This window comes from Macrosteles quadrilineatus, unplaced genomic scaffold (assembly GCF_028750875.1).
Source record: "Macrosteles quadrilineatus isolate MER2022 unplaced genomic scaffold, UCM_ALF_1.0 Scaffold_1__1_contigs__length_201487025, whole genome shotgun sequence".
NCBI classification, from domain to species: Eukaryota; Metazoa; Arthropoda; class Insecta; order Hemiptera; family Cicadellidae; genus Macrosteles; species Macrosteles quadrilineatus.
The window spans coordinates 65,216,685-65,244,642 of NW_026542594.1; the positions used below are offsets into that span (position 1 = coordinate 65,216,685).

Genomic DNA, 27,958 nt, shown 5'->3' on the forward strand with positions numbered 1-27,958 from the left:
AATAAGCAAATTTTAATTTTATCAAACTTTGTCCTCCCAAATTGCAAACGCAAATCTTGAGTATAACTGTAATAAGTATTTTAAACTTATATGCCAACCCCGTACGAAGAACGGGTACTCTGCTAGTAGTATATATATTTGTTTTTCATTTTTCATTACTCAGTTCCGAATAATTAGTGTTACTTAGCTGTTAGCATGTATTCATAAAGCATGACCAAATAGCAAGATGTAAAACTTACAGCATGTTAATAGTATTTATTGATCCACAAATTGTTATGCATGTAATTGATTGTACAAATGGTGATTTTGCCGTAAATAAATAAATAAATAGATGTTGCCACTCCGAAGGCCGCGGCCTGGGGTCCATTTCATAATAAAGTACAAACTAATATTATTAGTAAATCAGCCGATCGCCCATAATGCAAATTTAATGGAAATTACAAGTTACAAGTTGTAACTTGTAACTTGTAGTTTATTATGAAATGGGCCCCTGGAGTTAAAGGGGGCCGTGACTTATCCCTATAATGGGAAATTCGCTAAACAGATTGAAGCATAGATAATACCTAAGGGAGTATGTTTTATCTATGATAATACATACTCCCTTACTCAAACGAGTAATATAACATTCTCGGTTAGTAGATTTCTCATCTTTATGGAACAGCTGAAGCATAGATAAAACATAGAGTATGTTTTATCTATGGCTGAAGCCAATCTTATTGTTAGTTCTGTCCGGAGCACTGTAGAGTTCGTGTTTTGTTTACAATTTGTTTCTTGTTATTTCTGTCATTTAAAAACCCGTTTAGCCAAATAAACCGGTATTACCATAAACAATAACTCATCCTCTAGTTTTCAAAACATTAAAGCATAAATAAATCATGAAATTAATTCTAAAATAATAGAAAAAAAATTAATTTCGTCAACACTAGCCATCAGTGTCACCGGACATGAACTAGACACGAAAAACCAGCTTCAAAATTTACAATGGAAGGGGAAGTCTACTTCTGTTGGTTAGTTTGTTGTTAGCACTATGATTGAAGTTAACAGCGGAGTGAAGTGGAGTGGGCAGTGGGAGTGAACTAAGTGTGTGTTGACTGGAATTGTGGTGGGGTGGAGGTGAATTCGAGCCAAGTAGAGAGAGAAATAAGTACGACAGTAAAAAAAAAGAAGAACATATAAAATATTTTCAAATGGTACAAAAAATTAGAGTCTTTCCTTTCACTTAAACATAACCATAACAACAAACAACAGTGTTCTAAAATTTAATAACTTTAAGTTACAGTTACCAGTAACACTAAAGTGTGTTTTATTTCGTTTACGTGCTTAAATAAAAAGACCATTAAGGCTGGAGAGTGGAGACTTTAATGGTGAATGTAGGGCTAGTTAGTTTTTGTTGGGTCATAGATGAGGTACTCTACTAACCATTGGTACTACACATAGCCCACTAGGCCTAGGCCTAGGCCTAGCTTTATGTTGCCATTATAAAATGAAGCTACGACAAAAAAATAATTAGGCTGTGGCTCACCGTGTCCAGCTTGCCTGAAAATAGGTTAGCTAGGCTAGGCTACATTTAACCATTGACTATATTATTTAGGTTAACTTAGGCCTAATTCTACTGCACAATGATGCCATACAAAAAATTACCTACTCGTACATACAGTAGGCAATGTAAATACAAAGAAGATGGTACTTGGAGTCTTGGCAGTGGAGAGATACCTGTTGAATATGAATCTGCTTGTCGATTGTGTTTGGGTAAATCTGACATTATGACATATATATACAGTGATGAAGAGAGTGTAGTGCCAATCAAAACCAAGGTTAAAAATCTTCTTGAAATTGAAGTAAGTAACTTAGCTTATTATTTGCTTCATTCTAGGCCTAGCCTAATATTAATGTGGGCCTGGGCTTAGGCTACTAACTTATAAGCTAGTTATAAGTTAGGTGAAAAAATTAAATCTATTGGCCCGTTGTAAACCAGGCTGACACTGTAATAGTTTAGGCCTACTTAGGGTAGTAAGTTACTAGAGCCATGGGGAATAGGAGTAGGCCTAAACCAACGATCACACAAGACCAATAGGCCTAAGTTAGATGGAGCTAGGAGCTGCACTTAAGTAGTCCTTATCTGTCCTCATTCAAATGAATAACTTATCTTGTGTATTTCATTCGATAGGCCTATAACTTTTAACTTATCAAGTTTGGTTAGTTAGGTTAACCTAACTTAACTGAATGAAATATTTTTTTGATATACAGTAGAGTCCCGCAAACTCGGCGTAGCGTTGACTGGAAGGGTGCCGAGTTTGTGAAATCCCGGGTTATCGGGAACTAGCCTGGTTAAGGAACAATACAGTTTTTAAGCCTTTTAACCGCCTTTTTTCTTTTTTATTAATATTTATATTACAAGTCAGCATTAAGTCATCAGATATAGTACAACAAATCGTTAGTACCAGTTGCGAATAATTTGACTTAAGCTGGCTTGAGTCCATGATTAACACGGACTCAAAAAATCACTAATTTTCTGAGCCAGGTGATGGCCGAGTTATCCAGACTGCCGGGTTATCGAGTGCCGAGTTTGCGAGACTACTGTATCAAACTATAATATATATTTCATTTGAATGAGTGTAGAATGGATACTTAAGTGCTGCCGAGCTCAGTGGCTGCAGGCAGTGATGAGCCCTAGGTAGCGACTGCAACTAGGGCTTATTACATGTTAACTTAGGCCTAACTTAACTGTCAACAATAACTTAAGTACCGGTAGGCCTACCGGTACTTAAGTATCTTACCATATTGAGTTAACACGACAATCTTCAAAACAAGCTTTTAAATTTTTTTATAGCTGTTATCAATTTTTCATTAGGCCTAAACTTACTTATTAAACACCCGTAGCCTATGAAATGTTTCATGTAAGTTAAGTTAGCCCTAGGTGACACATTTATGTTCCTTAGCTTAAGTTAGTTAGTTAACTGAAATTGGACGAATCAATGCCTTTGATTTTATGTACTAATCAAAGGCATACGCCCCTCTACACGTGAGGCGGCAACACTCAGACCTACTGACACTCTTCAAGTTGGTCAATGGCCTCCTGGACTGTCCGGATCTACTCTGCGGCATCCACTTGCAGTCAATGATATAAGTTATTACTACTAAGTTAAGTTATTACAAAACTATTGTGATTAAATTTGTAATTAATTTTGTTAGAATAACCAAACTTATAATTAACTTAATTTCAATCCCTGTGATATTCCTAACTTCATAGTTGAAGTTAATTTATTTAGCACTCTTGGCAATATTCGTCAAAGCCTACAGTAGGCCTATACTCTGTGACATTGGTAGCCTTGAACCTTATCTAAAGCACAGGATATTTAAGTAGGTAATATTTAAGATAGAAATCAGAAAGAATTTAAGTTATTAATTGTTTTTATAAGCATCTTTGAAATTATTATTAAAATAAATAATAATTTCAAAGATGCTATATTATCAACATAATAATTTCAAAAAATTAATTTCCCTATATCAAATGCATGTCATTTGGGTTTTTAGTCCCATTTCATTTACCTAGTGATAAACCCAAATAACATACATTTGATATAGGCCTAGGAAAATTAGGTTTTTTGTTATTTGCACAAAAACTAAAAGAGATAGCCTAAGAAGTAAATTACAAAGTTAAGAATGAAAAAACCCATTAAATGATGTGCCACTTGACATGTTGCTATTTGAAAATTTTGAACAATGGGCAATTGCTAACTTTCAAAATTAAATTTTTTTTGAATTTTCATTATTTAAAAAATCTGTTACTTGTAGCATTTCACAGTAAAGCTAATTTCGTAAACTGCCGCCATTTTGAAACGGAAAAAGATAATTCATTCATGTTTTGGCCAAAATGTTTGTCTATTAAATACCTTCAAAATTATGTACAGTATAACATTCTACTAATGTTAGAATCTAGATGCAATTTTAAGACTGTTTTACTCTTTACATTTTCGCTCTGAACGTAAGTCGTTTAGGAGCTAAATGATGCAGAATGTACACCGCAAGTCATTTTTTCTTAGTTTTAACACGCTGTAACTTTAAACTTAAGCTCCTAAAGCTTAAGAGAAAAAAAATGCCACTTATATAAACGTTTTTAAATTGCATTTTCTTTCTAAAACAATCATAAAATATAGGGTCTTTTGTAAGAAAAATCAAAGTTGGCGGCTATATTGGAAAAATGGCGGCTTAAATTATTTTTTGAACTTGACCAAAATTTTTTAAATAAAAAATCCAAGGCAGTTACAATTTAACATTTGTTTATATCTCTTATAACTTTTGAAAAAAAAAAAGCTGGCACACTTATATCAATTACCCTGTATATATATAGGGGGCCTATATATATATATATATATATATATGAATTTGAACGGATGGTGTTTTTGGCCTCTAGGGAACTCGAGATCGGTACTGGGTCCTGGTCTTACCATGAGACCTACAGTAATAGGCCTAGCTTATTCCCTATACCTATAGGAAATTCGCTAAAAGCAGCATTATTGCTGGCCACCAAATTTTACTTAAGTAGTTTTTTTGTTTATAGATATGTGAAGAGGACAGATTGCCCAATTTAATTTGTGACAATTGTTTGAATCAACTTGATGATGCTTACAATTTTAAGAAAAGGTGTTTGGAAAGTGAATATAAGCTGCGGCAGTATTTATATACACCATTAAAACCACTCAGTACTGCCACAAATGAGCTGAAGACCTATGATGTAGAAAAGGTAAGAAACTTCCAATGTAGGTAAGGTAAATACAGAATGTTATAGGTCTAATCTAAATACAGTAGCTAACCCCCTTATGTAACCAACAATCAAAAAATTACACCTACTTCCAGTCTTTAAATACCTTGTACCTCACAGGAGTTAAAGCCAATGCTTTAGATCAGTAGGTCAAGATAAACTAAACTCCTGACTAATTGAAATAAGGAGTACGAAGCCGTTTCATCCAACCACTCGGTTTATAAATTATTAGAATTTGGATTCTTAGCTATTTGGCTTAAAGTAGTGTAGAACAGTTGTTTTTAAATGAACAAACTGTTATCTTAAAATCTACAACCAAACGTAAAGAAAAAAACTAAAAAAAATTTATAACTATTAATGTTTTGAGCTTCATACAGTACAACCAAGCTAACCCTTCACATGTGAGACTCGGATCGTGGCCAAGACAGTGAAAAGGTCGGGTTAGCATGTTCAGGAATTTGTCAAAACCGCCAAAGACAATGATGACTTAACCGTGGAATTTGTTTCCGTACTGCTGAACTTTAAACCCTTTGCAGACAGCTATGGAGTATTCCAAATTGGGTCTTTCAGAAGAGGTTGCCAATTTTTGGTTTACCAACAGGGTGCAGTACTATTATTTTTTACATTTATGACAACATCTATCCTATAAAGGACATAAAGGTTAAATTTTGTTTTTAAACGGCTCATGTGTAACTATTTTATCAACAGATGTAAAGATCAAAATGTTTCTATTTCGTGTTCTCTTCCCGTTGCAAAGCACGGGTACAACAGCTAGTAATTTTATAAATTTAAGTTATTAATAACAAAAAATATGTGCAAATATGTTAATACCCATGACGTATTACACAGATTCATTAGTAAACATAGTTATAAAATGCAATGTATAATTGTACAGGTAAACTTTGTTAAAAATAATTGTTAGTGCCTTCCAACACCCCTCAGCCCCCAACCCCCCTCCCCCCACTCATCAACCAACTACACAGACCACCAAACCAAATGAAAGGCTCAGCATCTTTGCAAATAAAACGCTGAACATTTGCTGATTAAAGTATAAATTTGGTTATATGATTTTGTGTTTATCCTAATCTTATCTTACTAATACTAATATTATAAATGTGAAAGTTTCTTTGTATGTTTGTTTGAAGTTCAATCACGCTTTAACTACTGCTCCGATTGGGCTGAAATTTGGTATGAGATAGCTCACATTCCCGTAAATTTCCATCTCAAAAATCCTTTCGGGCTCCGGCCTAGTGGCTCTGGAGTTTCCCATGTTAACCTTATGAGTATTCATATTTAAAGGGATTAAAGAATTTTGTCAGCTGTTTCAATTACACAAGTTGTTCTATGATATTCAATATTATTAAAAGTTATAAGGTTCACCAACAGGGTGCAGCACTGTTAATTTTTTTCATTTATGACAACACTAGCAGAGTACCTGTCCTTCGTACGGGGTTGGCAAATAAGTATAAAATGCTTATTACAGTTATACCCGATCTTTGCGTTTGCGATGTGAGAAAACACGGTTTGAGAAAATTTGCTTCCTCAAATTTACGGTATGCGATAGGATTACACATCTACCATAGCCATAATGTTCTACTACTTCACCTACACAATAGAGAAAGATAGATTATTAAAAATTTGCAAAATATCATAAATTATTCATGAAATTAAAAACATAAACATAACTGTAAACAATCCTACTTTGACAGTTCTCATTGTGTATCACAGTTTTTTTGTTGCTGCTTAGTTAAAATTAGCTGTTTTCATAAATAATGATAAAATAATAGTGCTGCACCCTGTTGGTAAATCTTGTAAATGTTTAATGCTTTTTCATATCATAGAACCAACTCTTTTAGTTGAAACAGCTGGCTAAATTCTTTAATTCCCTTTAAATATGAACGAGGTGTTAGCCCGTCCTGCGTACGGGAATCATCGATAGTTATATATCGATGACGGGAATTCAGTAGCCAGTTAAAACCGTGTACAATTCAGATCAGCTAGTTTACACATATAAAGACAAAGTTTCTTGCAGTTTTAATGTGACAAATCATCTTGTAAACAAATGTTGTGTGACCAAATATGTTTTTATTCCATCATATGCCTATACGATATGCATTTTAAATCCAATAATTTTACAATAAAACAGCAATTCTGCAATTTTTACGATGTGAAAAGCGTTGAAGTGAGATTTGCAGCCGATTCGCACAGACGCACACTGATTATAAGTAGCCTACAGTAGAGAGATTAATAGTCAATTGAGAAGTGTATAGACCTAGTCAACGATACCACCTTCCATAGCATTAGCATACCTGCCTCTTCCATAATTATTATCACCACAATACATACTATACACAATTTCCAGTAGGTCTGAATAGAAACGACCCAGAATAAAACGATAATATCCAATAAAATTCACAGTACACATAATTTAACTTTGGTGTCCTAACATCAAAACTACAAACTAATCGTCCCACCTATCCTCTATATAAATTTCACTGCATTAATTGCTAAATAAATAAGTGTAAACAAAGTAAAGTAAAAACAATAACAGTTTGTTTTGAAACAGCTGTTTGGTTCAAATAACATTCATTTGAAAAAAAAGAACTGGTCACATAGTAGCAGGAATATAAAAAGTAAACACGCTAGTAAAGCTAATGACGTAATTGTCAATGTTTATTATCCATACCGTTATCAGTTCTACCCTTGATAATTACCCACCCTCATTGAATAAATGTACATCGTAATTTCCCATATTATTTAATTTAAACTACAATATATTCATAGTTGAAATAAAAGTGATATTTTAACTTTTGGGGCGCTGATATAGGCACCCCCAAACGTAACCACAACTGAACAGATTTTTATAAAAGGATGGTTTGTCTAATTGCAGTTTGTCTAATTGCAGTATCCTAGGTCAATGTTGACGTTGTGACGTGTGTCAATCCATGTCATCCATCTTTTTATAAAACCCGGCTGAGGTTGTGGTGGTAATTTAAAATCGTGATTCCTGATTATTCTTGATCTTCTTTTTATGACATCAATATTTCCGGGCCTAATCCAAACAAAGTTAAAGCAGACAAACATAATTGTAAACAAAAAGCTACCATGAAGAATTAAAAATGTAAACATTGTTATTTTTCTAATCTTTCCTTGAAAAGTGGAGCAGTAAAATAATTTGCATTTATCCTTTTTTATTAAGATTCGTGTACAGAGCCTCGATTTGTAATGTGGTTTAATTAATTTTGGTCTAAACTATTTTAAACTATGGTCTAATTATCTCTACTAATCTTACTTATTTCTATTTCCTATAATCAATGACAAAATAAGAGTAAATAACGTCATAGTTCCATAGTTTATATTTAACCAGCTGTTAGTTAAAACAAATTATATAATCCCCCAAAATTATAACATCCTAGTATTTTACTATGTATATATTTAATTAATCTGTCACCCTCTTACAGAAGAATTGAACGTACCAATGATTAGCATTACACATAGTATAAATAAGTCAACCCTAAGTATGTCTTTACATTTTTATCCAAATGCTGAATTTGTGACACAAAAGCTAAATGTTTACAGCTGTTATGTTAAGCAAATTATTTTATGCCAAAAGATAGTTTAGAATCTTAGCGTCGGCTGCTAGACTTTTTAAAAATTAAATCTTAATTTCTAAAAAACTGGGACCCTAAACTAAAATTATGGCTTCGACATTCCCTAGCTCTCAAAATTATCTTTCTTTCAACACAAAAATCATGAAAATCGGTCGAGTGGTTGATTCAGAATCGTGAAATAAAAAAACACTGTTTCGTTTTAATATTATAGATACTCATAAGGTTAACATGGGGAACTGCAGAGCCACTGGGGCGGAGCCCAAAAGGATTTTTGAGATAAGAATATGCCTATATGTTAATCGGGAATGTGAGCTATCATCATGCCAAATTTCAGCCCAATCTGACCAGTATTTTTCGTGTTTACTTGTCACAAACATACATCCATACATCCAAACTTTCTCATTTATAATATTATAGTAGGACAGATAATTTTAACCAAGCAGCAACAAAAAGCTGTGATGCACAATGAGAACTGTAAAAGTAGGATTGTTTACAAGTTAATGTTTTTATAAATAATGTTTCAATATTGTGCGAATATTCGATCATTTACTTTTTTTTGTTTAGGTGTAGTGGTAGAGCATTATGGCTATGGTGTATGTGTTATATAGCTTCCGTAAATTAAAAGAACCAAATTTTCTCAAACCGTGTCCTCTTCCATTGCAAACACAAAGCATGAGTATAACTGCAATGAGCATGTTATACTTATACGCCAACCCTGTACGAAGGACGGGTATTCTGCTAGTATTTCCTATCTGAGACACAACTACAACTACCAACCCTTATTTTTCAGGTGGCCTTGATGCTATTTCTGTCTGCATGGGTAAAGCTCACATGTCATCACTGTCTTTTGTTAATAGTGGCAGAGTAAAAGAAAAACATCAGTATCGTCATATACTACCATTATTTGTTTTGTACAAAGTAACTATGCAGCACTAATTACCTGTACCATTATGATAACAGCCTTTTCATGGGTTGATTTCAAATTAGCCTGCGGCATAACGGTACACATGTGTATTAGAAGTGGTACTGGGTCTCTGCCAGTTACATGTAGTTGATGGATGTAGTTTAGCATCCCTGCATTCTATATTGCTACGTTTGAGCGTGGGATGAGGGCTAGTTCAGAACTCCAACGTGCCCCTGAGCAGAAGACTGACCGCACCACCGCGCCCGCCAGTGACGCACGCAGACAGAAATAGCATCAAGGCCACGTGATAAAAGGAGGGTTGGTAGTTGTGCTCAGATAGGAAATATTAGGATAAACACAAAATCATATAACCAAATTTATACTTTAATCAGCAAATGTTCAGCTTTTTTTTTGCAAAGATGCTGAACCATTAATTTGGTTTGGTGGTCTGTGTGTGTGTGGTTGAATAGTGGGAGGGAGGGGGGGGGGCTGAGGGGTGTTGGAAGGCACTAACAATTATTTTTAACAAAGGTTACTTGTACTATTATACATTGCATTTTTTAACTATGTTTACTAATGAATCTGTGTAATATGTCATGGGTATTTTTAGTTATTAATAACTTAAATTTATAAAACTATGCAAAAACCACAAGGTTAACAAAAACTACTGAATACATCTTTATTGTGTAAAATTTTACACTCCTTATTTCATGTCTCTTCATAAAAATCTCTAAAACTGAGGGTTTTTAAGTATTTAGAGAAAAACCAGTTTTGGCCGCCATTTTTCCAATATGGCGGCGTTTGCCCAAGGGTGCCAAAGTGGCACCCAGCATATTTGTAATCAGCGCAAAAATCTGAATGAGAATCAGTTAAAAAAAGCTTTGTCCACTCAAATTTCCACTAGTTAATATTGACTCTTTCCGTAACATGATAGACTAATTATATGAACTCATTCTCCCATATAGTGAAAGAGGCTTTGGTATGAAACAAACTCATGAACAAACAATTATAAGACTCCTAAAAAACTGTTTGGGCAACCTAAAGCCGATAAAAAGGTAGGAAATATTGTGTTAAACGAATTCATCAATAACATATTTTAGGGAACAAAATCGTCATACCTTATAGTGCTTATCTTCCCTTCATTTAAGGTGGTGCAAGGGTTCGTAGGGACAAACGTCCGCCGCTAGTCTGCAGCACCGTCGCAAAAATAGCTAGCCGGCCTGCTCCTGTGCGTGCGAGCGCGCCCGCGCCGGGCGCGCCGCTGTGGTGCCGTGGTGGTGGTGAGGTTGCCGTTATCCGGGTGGCGTGATCGGGGTAGTTCTCGTCGCACAAAGGGAATATTCTACGAAACTCACCCTGACTTTCTCTCTCTTTGTATATTCCACCTCGGGAGTGACCATCCCCTTACAAACTAAAAGTTGTTGTTCTCTTGCAGTAAAGAAACTGTGGAGTTGGAGGTTTCTCGTGTTGACGTACCACCTAACCACTTGCAACAAATTACAAATAATGTACTTTTATTTTACTATTATGATCAAAATATAACTAATGAATGCTTTTAGTTATTGATTTAACTTTTTTACTCCAAAATAGTTAATACGCGTTGTAAATGATGTCAATAATAGTCCTACAAAGTTATCTTTATAGATTTGATTGCATTTCAACCACGTATCAGTTAATCATTTTTTCTACACCCACATTATACCAAGAGTCGATCATTGTTTGCACTGCAATTAGTAATTTAACTGACAAGTAATGGATCAAATATAGTTATGGTAACAAATCAATTAAATTAATTTGATGAACGTTTTCAACTCTTTCAATAGCTAAAAGTACAAAGGTCTTCTATGCAGTAGCACAGAAAACATATTACTATATGTTTTCTGTGGTAGTAGGTATATAAATTATATTAACAGTACTGCACTGGGTGATCAAAAACACATTAGTCAAATAATTAAATTATTTAATTAGAGTTGTTATGTACTTACAAGTCAAATACATTAACGATAAAGGGAAAAAACTCAAAATACAGTAGGCTAAGTGTGAACATATTTACAAATAAAAAGCTATCCAGATATATACGAGCATAATTATATAAACTGAATAAAGCTCTTCTTAAATTTATTATAATACCCTGAATACAATAATATAAATTAAAATCATTCACAACGATCATTTGTCTTTGTTATAAATACGCTACAGTAATCTACTTTACAAATGCCGAATATGTACATTGATACAGGAAATTACCTCAATTTTGTAATTATCCTAAAAATGTTTAATATAAAAGTATTAAATTTGAAATATATTTTTACTAACAATATTTATCAAAAAGATTTACAGGGTACTTTGTTTTTTTATTTTAAAAATCTTACAGTGTATTATAGTAGCCCTAAACTGCAAAAGAACATAGCATATTGGTAACAAATATCCCAATCGTAATATAGCGATCAGTTTATACTTTGAAATACACTTATATACAAATAATTAAAAACATTATAAAACATTAGTACCCTTTTCAAAACATTTTAATTAGCAAACGACATGTTTCAACACTTAGGTCATATGTTTACATTTTATACAAATACAATCTTTAACTTATATACAAATATTGATTTACATAGAACAAATCACATACGCGAATAATTCTAAACCTATAAAAAAGGAGATATCATCTATCATACATATATCATAATCTAAGGACAAACAAGCTGTTACCAGCCACGAGTTTTCACCGTTGTTTGGAGTTTCCTAGAAGTTTTTTCTTTTTTAGTTTCCCCAAACCAGAGCGTCATTTATATCATTTTTTTCTTCAAGTGGGACTGAAGAAACCTTGTATTCTTTCTCACAGTTATCACAATAAAATGTCCAAGTAGAAGACAATCCATTACGAAATTCTTTTTGGAAACTAAATTTCCCCATTGTACATCTTTTTGATTGAGAAGCTACAAATTCAAACTGTTTGAATACGTGTTCTACGTCCACAATCCTCTTGCCATTTAAAATCTTACTCGCGGGTTCTTGACACTTCTCTATAACTAGTGGGGGCAATGGATCATCAGGTTCCGTGTCACCGTAGGCTTCGTCTTCCTCAATCATCGGGATGTCGCACTGTAATCTGAAAAATAAACAACGCTTCAGATTTTGTTACACATATTCACATTCGGTTACACACAATACAAAAAAACACGTCATGTTCAAAACTGTACGTTTTAATTGTACATAACTACTTTATTCGTGGATCAACCATTTCGCTTGCTGTCTGATAAATTAACATTTTTCTTTGACGTCTTCTATTAGCGTCTCATGTAACGTCCCTGAAAAGGATTTTCATTACAGCCTGGCCGAAACTAAGGTCTCACTGTATTAACTATGCGATAACTCTAGTAAAAAAGTCGCATTTGGATGAAATTTTAAACAAATGCGTAAATCAATATTCATATAATAAATATTTATCAATATATAATAAATAACTTTTAACCAAAGTACTAAAACAAATATGCAACGCTAAACTATACTTTCATATTGAACAACGTACGGTGTTTACGCGAAATTTTTTTTGTACACACTAATCGTAGGAAAATAGAGTAAATTCGAGATAACATGGTTTCGGTAGTCCTCATTTCAAATAGTAATAGCTGTTTATGATTACTTTTTTTATTTGTTGTACTAATTTCTGCATTATAACTTTAGCACCGATTTCCCCAGATTATAATATTACCCCTGTCACAACAAACCTGCGTACTCAGCGAATTTCCAATGCAATCTCTCAAGACCACATAAAGCTGCTTGCCAAGTTTGATAAAAATATATTTATATCTATATTCCATTTGCGTATTCTAAGATCAACATTGGGGCAAAGTACGCAGGTTTGCATCAAGAAAAAAATAGGGGTTTTTTTGCAAATACCACCAAATCACCACCAGAAAAAACTACATAGGCAGTTTTGTAAATGTGAGCTATGACCACTGACCATTAATCATAACTTGAGTTGCTTCATGATTACAGCGAAAAACAAACAAAATGTTACAAACAATCAAAATACCTTATTTGAGCGATCGCTGATTACATTCTAATTCTACATTCTAAAACAAATATGGACAATTCATAAACAATTAATTAAATTATTTAAAAAATCAAACATGTTCTTTCTTCAAAATTTCGTCCGTCCTGAAACTTTTCCTCAAATATAATATTCGATAAACGTAGTCTTTGTTTAGGAAAAACTCTCACCTGGATTGTTCAGAAGTACCGCTGAGATCAACCTCGCCGTCTTCATTTTGATCGAAATTTGACACTTCAGTTGAACTTTTTAAACTTTTCATCCTCGCTTTAACAAGCCTTACAACTTGAGATCTTTTGGTCCGTTTATGCCTAATTACTTTCCTGGGCATTATGACACAAACACCTCTAAACTAATAAGCTAACTAAAAATATATAACTAAAAACTAATAAACCGAAATTATCACTTTAAAATACAAATCACACAAATCACCACAAAATTCAGCACTATACTGTAGGAAAACCACCTCTGTTCAGAGATCAATCAGAACTGAACATAGCTAGTGAAAATACTCGTACTCCACCGAACCCGACAATAGCGGTCGAGACGGGCAGAGCTTCTTGGAAACCCCAACTACTGTATAAACAAACAGGTCAATCCCCCCAGCTGTGGTATCACAATAACTTCCAATCACTCCAACTGCTTCAGGTACCAACAGTTTCCATATCTCTAGATATTTGGCACCAAGTCTGGCATATTAACATATTCTATCAGCTGTCAACCAAAACCTTTTGTTTGTAAACAAATACAGAGGAAGTAACTAAGATATAGCGGGACAATTTTAGATAACTAGGCGGCGCTCGCAGACGCGTCTACAAAATTGAGCGGAGTCATTAGAGCACAGATTCAATTAATAACAATTTGTGTGGATACATTTTAGGGTGATTAAAATAGTTACAAAATGGTTCTCAGTGAAGAGAAACAATTTGTAAAAAACACAGAGATGTTATTATATCGCTTTTTTGGGCCTTTATATACATTTTAAGCAAAACATTTGATATTGTATGTTTAATTTTTCTTAAACAGGGTGGTACAGTTCCACCTAGTGAGGACAGAATTTTCAGATTAACATGTCAGATTAATGTTAGATTAAATCATTTACAGCTGACTTCAATTTATATGTTTACATTCTTCTAGTTTGTTTACAATTTTCATTTCACATACTTTTCAAAAGTAATTTTTGATTGAACAATAATCGGGATTAGAATCTTTATTGCCTTTGATGAATCACATAATTTAAATATGCGTTGCTGATATTAAATCTTTATATCGACATAACATCAAACAAGCAAAATCAATACTTTTAAAAATTATATTTTAATATTTGAGTCCAAGAATATGATTTGTCTGGTACCAAGATGAATTTCCCAGTAAGGTAAACCAAAGGTAAAAATCACTGGTAACGGACCGGGTGGGCCATCGTTCAGTTCAACTCGTGTTGCATTGCCCGCTGGTGCTGTTGAGGGTTGTAGCAATGTTGTAGTGTCGACCTTGGGAAGGCCCACGGCCCGCGCGCGTGCTCGGGCGTGCGCGCTGGGCGAGGGCGGAGAGATGCGCGGGATGCAGCCTACTCTTTGAAGGCATTATAATGCTCAATAATACGACTTTGGGATGACCACCCTGGCTGCAAAAAAATTTTTTTTAACTTTAAATTCATATAATTATAAAGTTCAAACATATCCGAAGATAAACACATATTTTTCTAAACTTAAATGGTTGAAATCTTGTTATTGTCAAAAATTTAAGAGGTCATAAAAATTAAAAATATTTTTGTCCATGTTTTCAAATATGTCATTATGATCTTTATAGTTATACATGAGGAATTACCAAATATGAAAAGTTACACTCTTAAGATGCTTGGGTTGGAGTCACCCCAATACTTCATAAAACAGCAACTTTAGAGGACATTAAATCATAAAATTAATGTAAAAAATTTTTTTAAATATTTTTTTGTGTTTATGAAGAGCTAGTCAAATCGTATGCAATATAATAATATGCAAAAATATTATTTTCAAAAAACCCCTTGCACCACCTTAACTAAGATTTAATGACTTCACTCTATCCATCGCAGTTAGCTGAATTTACATAAACCCTCAAGATTAACCGTTGATTTCGACGGGGTTCCACTAATGGCACTAATTTAATTAAAGCCATATTTAATTTGAATAGTTTGAAATGAATGCTTTATTTTTGCATCATCCTTTATAATTGTATTTTTTTAGGAATGGGATTCATCTCTTGAAGAGAATCTAATATTTTTACAACCTGCTAAAGAAGAATGTACTATTTCTTGGGATGATCAAGTACCACTAGCAGCTGTAATTTCATCAGCAACACCAGGAATTCTGAGTAACACTTGCACAGTGCCTAGGACCCAGTCTTTAAACAACAATTATAAGAACATTTCTACTGAAATAGCACCAAATGAAGGAGTTGACTTACCTGCCAAGACAGTTCCTAAAGAAGTAATTAACTTACCTGCCAAGATAGCTCCTAAAGAAGGAATCAACTTACGATCGAAGACAGCTCCTAAAGAAGGAACCAACTTACGTTCGAAGGCAGCTCCTAAAGTAGAAATTAACTTACTTTCCAAGAGAGGAAACTACAAAGTTAAACAGACCTGTCGTAATGTTAGCAAGGTGAGTTATTATGAGTAAAATATATTAGCCTATTATAAATTTAACTGTTGGGAATGATAACTTTCAGTCACAAAAACATAACCTTAGCTGTCACACATAGGCCCAACTAAATAAATTAATTTAAATGCTTTCGAGAGGAAAGAGTAGATAAACTTACCAAAAAATATTTAAAAAAATAATTACTGTACCAGCAATATCAAAGACCTAGGTAATAGTTGAAAAGGCGTGTTTCACTGAGATTTTAAAAACGTCCCATATAGTGGTTCACACTTAAATTACACCCCCCCCCCCTCCCCCAAACACACAATCATTTGTACGGCCATCGAGTCACCAAAAACCAATGTTTTAGCTCCAAGCTCTCTGCTCAGTCCCTGTGGCGAGCTGTGTAGGCACACACACGCAAACCGATAGGCCTATACATATCACCAACCCAGTATTTCACATTCGGTGTGTAGGGTAACGGGTGGATATTAACATTTGTTATTAAAATATAAATTATTTGTTTTGTAACATTATTAATAACTTGGGATTTAATATTAAATTTTATACTTTTTTCAATGAGGGGTAAAATGTTTTAAAATACGATTTTAAGATTTGTAAGAAAAATATTGGGATAATCTAGGATGGCGTACTATTTTTGGAACAGCCTAAACTAAAGGGGTGTCTCTGGATCGAGGAGGGCCGTTGCCATAGCAATTATTGAACAAAAGCTACAATCACAATGGTTAATAAAAATTGAAGATGGTGATGGAGCTAAGCCCTTCATCTCCAGCTTGCTTCCTTTTTTAGCGAATTTCCCTATAGGGAAGTACCGTAGCTATTACCGTAGGTCTCATGGTAAGACTTAGGCCTGGGACCAATTTACTTTTTCATTTTGATGTCCCCAGAGGCCAAAAACACCATTCGTTCAAATTTTTATATATGTATATATATATAGATTTATATATATATGTGTCCGTGAACACGATAACTTGAGTAATTTTTATCCGATTTTGATGAAATTTGGTTTGAAGATGTAAGGCGGGATAAACTTGAATGAGTTCGCGATCCAGCATGATCGGACCATGGGAACAGGGTTTTATGGGGGGTTTTATGGGGTAAAAATTTGTTTTTCTCACTTTTGAACCACAAAACACAAAATTTCCCAATTTTTCTCTAAACCTTCTTAAAGAGCTTAAAAAAACAAAAAATTCAGTACATCAAAGTGTTTGTGTACGGTTATTGGTTACGGAGAAAACTAAAAAAATTGTAAATTTAAAATTCCCATGTTATTCTTATGGAGAATATTGTAAAATGTTGTAGTTTGCGTGTTTATGGATATCTTTTGATCAAACTTGGCAAATATATTAATTTTCTACTAAGCAATAATTATTTTACTTAAAACACACACTTTATTAGTTTCCTTGTAGCAGCAAACCTAGGTACTCGTTAAAGCTAATGTTATTTAAATAGATCGATTGAAAATCAATTCAGCCAAATGGAAATTCGCTTAGACGGCAGGTTTGCTGCGGCGGGGGTATTTGTTTATGTGGTTGAAAACAGAATGGAACATTGACTAGTAAATTAGAAAATTTAACAAAACAACACTTTGTAAATGTCTCAATTGGAGCAACAACATGGGGCCATCGATGTATAAAATGAAGATATAGCTTATATAGATATATAGATATATATAGATATATATAGATATATATATAGATATATAGATATAGATATAGATATAGCTCTACTGGATAGCACACTGTGTGGTGGAAAAACGGTCCGTGCCCACCAATCGAATTGGTGCGATACCGAGGTGGACGGGCCGTATGAACCTCTGTCTTTTACACAAACATACTTTCACTCAACCTGCCCTGCTTTACTTATTTGCCAACGTACAAATTTCAAATTTTTATTTTTATTTTTTGGAAAAGACAGTGCTACTTACTGTATACCGTAGTTTGTTTTAACCTAAACATATTTTTTATAATTTATTTAGGCAAATTAAAACTGATGATCGTTTTTTTAGCACAACTAAAAACATGAAAAATGTAGTAAGCGAGGAACTTTTTAATTTTTTGGTCAGGAAAAATATTCCTGCGGCAAAGTTTTAGATTAAAGTATGAATTTTATTTTTTATTTGAAGCTTTTTTGATACGGAGTTTGCTTGTATCATTTTTAAGCGATTAAAAATAGGCATTAAATCGCTTGGTGCGGAATTGGCGCTAGGAGCACGGCCGGCTAGGCATCTGTTTACGGGATTTAGATACCGAGTTTCTGGCATTTAATTATCATTATACACATTAAATATGTCATTACACGAAGGATGGGTAACTAAATTTACAAGCGTATGTTTATGCATTTTATTGCTTACCGTAGTCTATAGTTTAAAAAAAATCGTTGAATCAAAAAATACATTTTGGATTCACAGTAGTATTTAATATTAATCTGAGAAAATATTTTGTGATAATTTTACTTTACTGAGAATAATCAATGGATTGGAGATATTGGCATAAAATATTATACACTCCTTTTATTTAACAACATATAATATATTTTACAAACACGTATGACAAAGAAACATACTGTAATAACCAAAATGTATATTCTTACATGTTGCTAAGTCTCTCAATAATAATTAGGGCTCACCGCAGCAAATGATGACATGCTTATGTGATCAAATAATTATTGTGATATTTTGTTCTGGCCAATGTTCAAATAGGTTATAAATAAATATAACTCTTTCATAGCATCTTCTGAGATTTACTTTGATGCATAGTCGGTAAAGTGTCAGCAAGTAATTAGATTAATTACATCTGCCTACAAACCTCCTTAAGTTCGTTATAATCAATTTTACTCGTAGTAATTCCACAATACTAACATAGCAATACGCGGCGAGAGCGGGCACGACGCTCGCCACTAGGATGACTCATGCCGTTTCTCGCGGACAGAGCGAGGCAGCGACGGACCGTTTTTCGAGCCCTACTTCAACCTCAGCGCGCAATCCAGGGAGTTATTATACATCGATGCATGGGGCAGTGGTGCTAATAGCCTATGGACTAATAGCCTAGAATGTGAGTCTGAGGTGTGCTGCTCGTACATTGTCCGGAATATTCTTCAAGTAAAAAATGACGATCTAGATCGGATTGCAGTCTAGATCAATTATTCAACTTGCCGCAAACTCGGCACTCAATAACCCGGCAGTCTGGATAACTCGGCCATTACCTGGCTCAGAAAATTGGTGATTTTTGAGTCTGAGTTAAACATGGACTCAAGCCAGCTCAAGTCAAATCATTTTCAGCTCGTACAAATGATTTATTGTACTATATCTGATGACTTAATACTAACTTGTAATATAAATATAAGTAAAAGAGGTAGTTAATAACCTTAAAAATTGTATTGTTCTTATCTTTAACATTAGTTTCCGATAACCGGGCATTTCACAAACTCGGCACCCTTCCAGTCCACATTACGCCGAGTTTGCGGGACTCTACTGTACTGGTACTGGTATTTGTTTTTCTTTATTTAATACTTAAATATATAAGTTTTTTAAGTATTCTTAAATCTTTTGTAGATTTTATATCAAAAACATCCTCTTGATATAAATGATTTGGACGACTGGCCTCTATCTGAGAGATTACGAATTGATAGTATGCTGGCTGAGAGAAGAAAAGGATCATCAGAAACACCTGCTCCCACTCAAGATCAAAATGATATCGAACAGTTGAATGAAGATGTCAAATTGAGGCGAATTTCTAAGGGTTTTTACATGTGTAATGTGTGTCTAAAGCCTTTTAAAACACCAAGCCTGCTAGCCCGTCACAAACGAGTCCATACTGGTGAAAAGCCATTTTCTTGTGATATATGTGACAAAACCTTCTCCCAGAAAGAACTTCTTCAGCGGCATATAGCGGTAAGTTAGTAAGCCTACTAAAATATTATACGGCTGTTATCCTCATTAAAAAAATATTTTCTTGGGTTACTCAGGCATCTTGGTAATTAATTCATAGAATCAATCATATTGAGGATAACACTTTGTATTTTAATACCATTTAAGGTGTGCAAAAACCTTTGTGGACTAAAAAACTTGTTACAGTATTTAAAAATTGTATCAATAGGCAATAGACAATAGATAGACAATAGACAGTTTCCTTTATTTGTAATTTCTTTAAGAAATACAATGGCGTCACAAAAATCCAGAATGTTTAACATTTAGATTGTTTAACGGTTTACATTTTCTTAGTATTGAAAGTTCATAATTGGTCAAAAAATTCCCTAATGGAGTCAAGGTCAGTCCACAAGGATTTTTTGACAATAAATCAATAAATTTTGACAAATCTTTACTAAGATATCCACTTTTACAACAAAGTAATTTGTATATTTATTTTTTCTATTTTACTTTTTTTTATAACATTGGAAGTTGGAAACTTTGTATTTTTTAGGTCCTGATCAGATTCTCACAAAAAAGATCTTACACGATACAAGTTTAAGATTTGCTAGTAACATCCATTTAAAATATTGCAAGACTATTTAATTTGATATTGTTAGGGTATGTCAATGTTTACCAAATTGGCATATTCATAATAACAAAATACTCTCAAATTTTTGTCAATAGAATCCATTTAACTTCTAAAGTAGCTTGATTTTCAGTTTGGTTGTAATATTACTTTGCACTGCAGACAGGGTGTAGTGAATAAAATCTACAGTCAATGATAAATACAACTAAACTTAACTCACATGATTGATTATTTAATATGTTTACTGTCATATGTTATTAGTAAATACTCAGCTTTGTTTATATTCCATTATTGTTCATAGTTCAGTTTTCAGATTAATAAAACCCTTTATTCTGATTACAATTAATCTGGGTTTACTTTCATTACAATTTATTAATCTGAATTATTCAAATGTTAGATTATTTATAATTTAATTTTCCTTACCTCTAACTCTTAAACTATGGAAAGATTTCTAAAACCAGATAGATTTGACACTGATCCAAGTTCTCCCAACAGTGCTAAACTTTAGAAACATTTCCTAAAAACATTTGAAAGTTTTGTAAACAAAATTGGAACAAATGAAGAAAGAGTAACTTCAGAGGACAAACTGAACCTTTTAATTAATCATGTTTCCCAACCTATCTTCGAATTCATAACTGAATGTAATAGCTATGATGAAGCCATCAAGATTCTGAACAGTATATTAGGGATGGACGAGATTGGATTTTTAGTTCGAGACGAGACGAGACGAGATTTTTTATTTCTCATAAAATTTCGAGACGAGATCGAGACGAGATTTCTCTTCTCATACACAACGGGAAATGCACGTTCAAAATTTTTACCTGATTTTGTAACATTGTTAGATGACTGTTTAAATACTAAAATAATGATAATAGGCAAGAATATTTACAATCTTTCATTAAATAACATCAGCATAACATTTTTTTATTAATCACGCCTAACTTTTTAAAAATGCCTACGATTAGGAAACATGGTGATATCAGTTAGGATAGAGTTCAACTTGTCCTAAAATAAAATAAATCATAAAATAAAAGCAATATTAATTTTTATAAAATAGTTACTTGTTTTGACTTTTTTTATAGTAATAAAACATTCCTCACACTGCTTACACTTAACAAAACTTCTCAAATGTTATTAAAGTAATATTATTAAAATAATGAAAGTAATATTTACATTAAAAGAATTAAAGTAATATTTACATTAAAAGAATTAATTAAATAAGAACGCCTTCGAAAAGGAAACGCAACTACAACACGCTCCTGTATTGCGGGTATTGCATTGACTTTCTGCAGGCGTTTTTATTTATTTTTTTTTTTTTTTTTTTTTTTTTTTTTTAATTCTCGTCTCGATAAAAATCTCGGCCAAAAAGTTATCTCGTCTCGGGTAACGAGATAGAAAATTTCCCGAAAATTTCCCGAAATTTCGAGACTTGACCATCCCTACAGTATATTTATAAAACCAACGAGTGAAATCTTCGCAAGGTACCAGTTAGCATCACATAAGCAAAAATCAGGTGAGACTATCAGTGAAAAAAGTGAATACCTACTATCCCTAAAAGTTCTAAGTAAGGAATGTCACTGCTGAAGAACATAAAAACAACTTTATTCGGGATGTATTTCTTAGTGGAATTTTATCTTCTTCAATACGACAACGGCTTTTAGAAAATAATACTCTATCTCTGGAACAAGCTTGTAATCAAGCTCTAGCTTTGGAAGCTGCTCATAATCAGTCAGTCTGCTATTCTAATGTCGATCCTGTTGTAAATGCTACTTCATCTGTAAATTCTGCTTCTGAGAATGATGTGTCACAGCTTTCAGCAACAACCTCTAAATGCTACTTCTGTGGATACGGTAGACATCCACGTGCATCATGTCCAGCTAAAGATGCAGTCTGCAAGAACTGCTCTAAAACAGGCCATTATTCAAAAGTCTGTAGGTCTAATCTCAAAAAGAGTAACAATAAAGCTTCTAACGCCGTTACGACTGATCCAAATGTCGTTGCTACTGTGACAGCAGCTTCACCTTCTTGTTTAAAACGAGCTGTGGTACCAGTCACTGTAGATAATCTTCAAGCCGATGCATTAATAGATACAGGAAGTTCAGAAACTTTTTTAAGTGATGCATTTGTTTCTAAACATAAAATTAGACTTTTCCATAGTTCTGGTAGAGTTTCAATGGCATCCACTTCACTTAGCTCTCAAATTGTTGGGTATTGCATTGTAAATGTAAGGCTTTTAGAACATTCATACACCAAAGCAAGAGTGGCGGTTTTGAAGGATCTATGTGCTGACGTTGTGATAGGTCACGATTTGTTAAAACATCACTCACAAATTCAGATGGATTTTGGAGGACATAAATCACCATTAAACATAAAAATGCGCTCTAGCTCATGCTCAAATTGATCCTCCGCCGTTATTCAGCAATCTTACTGAAAACATAAGACCTATAGCGACTAAATCTCGCAAACATTCAATGAATGACAGCCTCTTCATTCGAAGCGAAGTTCAAAAACTTTTGTCGGAAGGAATAATTGAAGAAAGTCGATCACCATGGCGGGCTCAAGCTCTAGTCACAACCAATGAAAACCATAAGAAACGAATGGTTATAGACTATTCTCAAACTATAAACCGCTTTACGCTGCTGGATGCTTATCCACTTCCTAGCATAGAAAGCGTAGTTTCTAAAGTATCAAAATACTCAGTGTTCAGTACCATCGATTTATCTAGTGCGTACCATCAGATTCCTATTAGAGAGGATGAAAAGCAATATACAGCTTTTGAAGGTGATGGTAGACTTTATCAATTCACCAGGATTCCATTTGGGGTCACAAATGGAGTAGCTTGTTTTCAGAGGGTAATTGATGATATCATTCGAACTGAAAATTTAAATGGAACTTTTGCATATCTCGATGACATCACAGTATGCGGAAATGATCAATGTGACCATGATGCAAACTTAGACAAATTTCTTGAAGCTGTCAAGAAATATGGCCTTACTATTAATGAGAACAAAAGCAGGTATTCGCTAAAGTCAATAAACCTCTTGGGATATAAGTAATAAAACCATCCGGCCCGATCAAGATAGACTGAAACCATTACAGAATCTACCGCTGCCTACAGACACTGCTTCACTGAGAAGAACTATAGGTATGCTGTCTCACTACTCAAAGTGGGTCCCACATTACTCAGAAAAAGTACATTGTTTAATACAAACTAAAACGTTTCCAGTTTCATCTCAGGCTGCCGCAAGCTTTGAAAATCTGAAGCAAGAAATAATCAAATCAGCTATTTCTGCTATTGATGAGGATATCCCCTTTGATGTTGAAACTGATGCATCCGAGCATTCAATTGCAGCAAGCCTTTCCCAGAACGGTCGACCTGTTGCATTTTTCTCAAGAACCTTATCATCAAGTGAACAAAGACACTCTGCTGTTGAAAAAGAAGCTTATGCTATAGTCGAAGCTCTGAAAAAGTGGCGACATTTCCTTATTGGTCGACACTTCAAACTCATTACGGACCAAAAATCTGTGTCCTTCATGTTTGATAACACCCACTCAAGCAAAATCAAGAATGAAAAAATACTTCGATGGCGTTTGGAGCTTGCATGCTATAGTTATGACATTATTTACAGGCCGGGAAAACAAAATAATGTTGCTGATACCTTATCCCGAGTCTGTGGATCAACCAATTCAAACAAGCTGCATCAACTGCATGCTCAACTTTGTCATCCAGGAATCACAAGGATGGCACATTGGGTGAGAAGTCGGAATTTACCATACTCCTTGGAAGAAATAAAGAGAATGACTGCTTTGTGTCCCACCTGTGCGGAAATAAAACCTCGTTTTTACAGACCTCAGGAAACAACTCTTATAAAAGCAACTGCTCCATTCAAAAGGTTGAATATAGATTTCAAAGGACCATTGCCAACAAATTCTAAAAATAGGTACTTGCTGACTATAGTAGATGAATTTTCACGCTTTCCATTTGCGTTTCCGTGCCAGGATATGACGACTAACACAGTGATAGAAAAGCTATGTGATTTGTTTTGCTTATTCGGTCTACCTTCTTTTATTCACACTGATCGAGGCGCATCATTCATGTCAAGAGAACTAAAAGATTTCTTAAACACTAAAGGTGTAGTGACAAGCCAAACCACGCCATATAACCCACAAGGAAATGGTCAAATCGAGCGGTATAATGGTACAATTTGGAAAGCAATTACACTATTGTTAAAAAGTCGCAATCTTTCAGTACATAATTGGGAACTTGTATTAAATGATTCCCTGCACGCTATTCGTTCGCTTCTATGCACTGCCACAAACCAGACTCCACATGAACGGATGTTTATTCATTCGAGAAAATCCTCCAACGGTCAGTCCTTACCAACTTGGCTTCTTGAATCCCAAAAAGTATTATTGAAAAGAAATGTTAGACAAAGTAAATATGATCCATTGGTTGACGAAGTTGATCTGATTGACGTTAATCCTAACTACGCAACAATACAACTAACAAATGGAGAAGAAAAGACAGTCTCTCTTAGACAGTTGGCTCCAAGGGGAGACATTGAGCTCACAAACCGTTCTGAAGAGTATACGGAGAAAAGTGTAGATGAACCTGAGCTTGCTGACATCAGGGAAGAATGTCATTTGACCATAAATGAAGACACCATCTCTCAGACAAAACAACAGCAACTGAACACACATGTTCAGTCACTTCCAACTGTCTATCAATCTCAACCAAACTCCAACCAGACCAAAGCTGACCAGTTGAATAGTTTAAGTGATGGTCAAGCAACACTAAGGCTAGGATTATACTAGGACGCTGGCGTCCGGGATGCTGGCATCTGAGAGGCTAGCGTCCCACCTCGAGCCGATAAATGACGTGATTTGTGTTGGGATGCTAGCCTCTCGGACTGCCAATTTATTTCAATGTTTAGTCGGTCCCGGGCCTAGGTCTTACCATGCCACCTACGGTAATAGCTTCGAGCGTCCGGTGGCTTTTTTAGCATCCGACGCCAGCATCCATAGTATAATCGCCCCCATTTGATTTAATGCCCCGCAAGCGTCCCGGACGCTGGCCTCTCGGACGCCAGCGTCCTAGTATAATCCTAGCCTAAGGTGAACATCAAGAATCAGATATCCTCCAAAATACCTGAAAGACTATTCTCTATCTAGGAGGGGAGAATGTAGGGAATAAAATCTACAGTCAATGATAAATACAACTAAACTTAACTCACATGATTGATTATTTAATATGTTTACTGTCATATGTTATTAGTAAATACTCAGCTTTGTTTATATTCCATTATTGTTCATAGTTCAGTTTTCAGATTAATAAAACCCTTTATTCTGATTACAATTAATCTGGGTTTACTTTCATTACACAGGGTACAAGAGGCCAGCTGAGGTGTAGCTGGATGTGTTTCAAATTGTAAAATTACTGAATCACTCGATACTAACATAGTGGAATTGACAGTCCTAGACACAACAGCTGTTAGATATTTTCTAAATAGTACTGCATCAATGACCTTTTTGTACCACTACAATCAATGCAAATAATGTTTAAACCTAAAAAAACTTGCTTTTGTATGGATAAAAAATCTTGTTATGCAGTAAACTCCTTTTTTGTGTATAAACTACACTATACGGTTGTAGATTTTAAAAACAACTATTTTAGATCCCTTTGAACTGAAATAACCTTCAAATGCCAACTATTTATTAACCAAATACTTTAATGGCCCAAAATGGCCTTGCCTCCTTTATTTTTGATTGATCGGAGTTTGGTCAGTGGTGTAAGTAGTATATCTTCTTCGCTCTTGAAGACATCGTCAACGTCTCATGGAAACAACATAACCTTTTTCTGGGATTTGGGTGAGCGGTAACAGTTGGACCTCGGCACCTCCCACATTGCGGCGGTTCCAGGGGTGTTATTTACATTATTGGTTGTTGTTATATATCATATGGATTATTATGTTAACTCTAATTTGTGTAAATATGCACTTCGGTGAATATGCATCTTAGGGTCTGTACCTGATTTTTGAAAACTTTTTTCCATTCTTCTTGAAATTCAATGCTGATTCCAACTACATTCTTTTTTTTTTTTACGAGCAGATCATGAACATGCAAAATTATTTTGATCTGACTTCAAAAAAGCAAGGTATCTACAAAGATGTGTGGCGCGATTACGGAATACCCTAAAAATACCCTGAAAACTCCCCTGTTTATTATACCATTAATCCAGTTTTAATAGCAAATTATTGTACCCTACCTGTTTTTTTATTAGAAAATTATTGCGCTTTACCCATTTTAATAGCAAATTGTTACACTTTAGATTTCACCATGTAGCTCTTACGAACTCTTAAACCCGTATTATAAGCATTTTTTATCAAATGAAACTGTTCTAAACTAATCTTGATAAACTAATCTTCTAAGCTAAATAAAACTTGCTAATTAATCAGTTTTATAAGAGAAAAAGCATGAGGGCAGGCCGTGCATTATGCAGATTTGTGACTGCTGAAGATAGGTTAGATTAGGTAAGCTAAAGTGCGGGTTATTTAGTCTACCGGGTTGTTATTTGTGTTGAATCCATATTTTTAAACTATTGGAAGCATTTTTGAAATCATTCCCTTGATGTTTAACCAACTACTCCAATCGCTTTAACCTATATGGATTCAACACAATTAACAACCCAGTAGACTATAACCTACAATTTACCTTCCTAATCTAACCTAACTTATTACACTTAATGCAGCCACGAACCCCCCTAGATACGAACTGCCCTCCCCACACGCCTAAATAAGATCAATGTTCAATTTGTGTTCTCATATAAAATTTCCATTCCTCCTAGCTCTATACCCATTGTTACCTGTACAATTGCCTTTTGCCCATCTAACTACCCTTTTCTCCCTATTTTCAACCATGGTGGATGTCTCCCCCACCCTAAACCACCGAATTCTCACAGACCCCCTTAAGAGGTTATTGCTTATGTATTTAATTAGTAATAAAAAAAAGGTAGTAGCACCAACAATTCATTTTATAAAGTTGCAGTGTTTATGTTAAAGAATAGTTGAAGAGAGTTATTAGAAAGTTTAAGATAGTGGTACCCCTAACCTAGCTAACGCACATTTTCGTGAATGTCTGGCTTATTTCATGTCAAATCAAAAGAAATATTTCATATTTGTGATCTGCTTGTTTTTCCAGTTAATTTGATTACCCACGTTACATGTTGTGATAAGCAATTCTTTTATCTTTATACGGGTTTTACAGACTTTTTCTGCGGAAAAAGAATGTCATTTTTGGAATCAGCTTTGAATTTCGAGTAGAATGAACCATTTTTTTAATTGGGTGCAGACCCTAAAATGCATATTAATTAACCAAAACATAGAAGAGTTTTGATTTATTTGAGCTGAATAGACTAAAGATTTGAATAACTTGAGAATTTCACTTGATCCAACCACTGCTCATCATAATTTTTTGTATTTTTTTTCAG

General features: G+C 34.2%; 1 protein-coding gene across 1 annotated transcript in view; it reads left to right on the forward strand.

The window, feature by feature from the left end:
- The first annotated feature begins 1,118 nt into the window (after positions 1-1,118).
- Positions 1,119-27,958, forward strand: part of LOC128983420 (zinc finger protein 271-like) — a 39,412-nt gene continuing 12,572 nt past the window's right edge. Inside the window, exons 1-4 of the mRNA XM_054402703.1 lie at positions 1,119-1,838; positions 4,562-4,744; positions 15,560-15,976; positions 19,530-19,868. Of these exons, the coding sequence (XP_054258678.1) occupies positions 1,620-1,838; positions 4,562-4,744; positions 15,560-15,976; positions 19,530-19,868 (1,158 nt within the window). The 5' untranslated portion in view covers positions 1,119-1,619. The remainder of the gene's footprint in view (positions 1,839-4,561; positions 4,745-15,559; positions 15,977-19,529; positions 19,869-27,958) is intronic.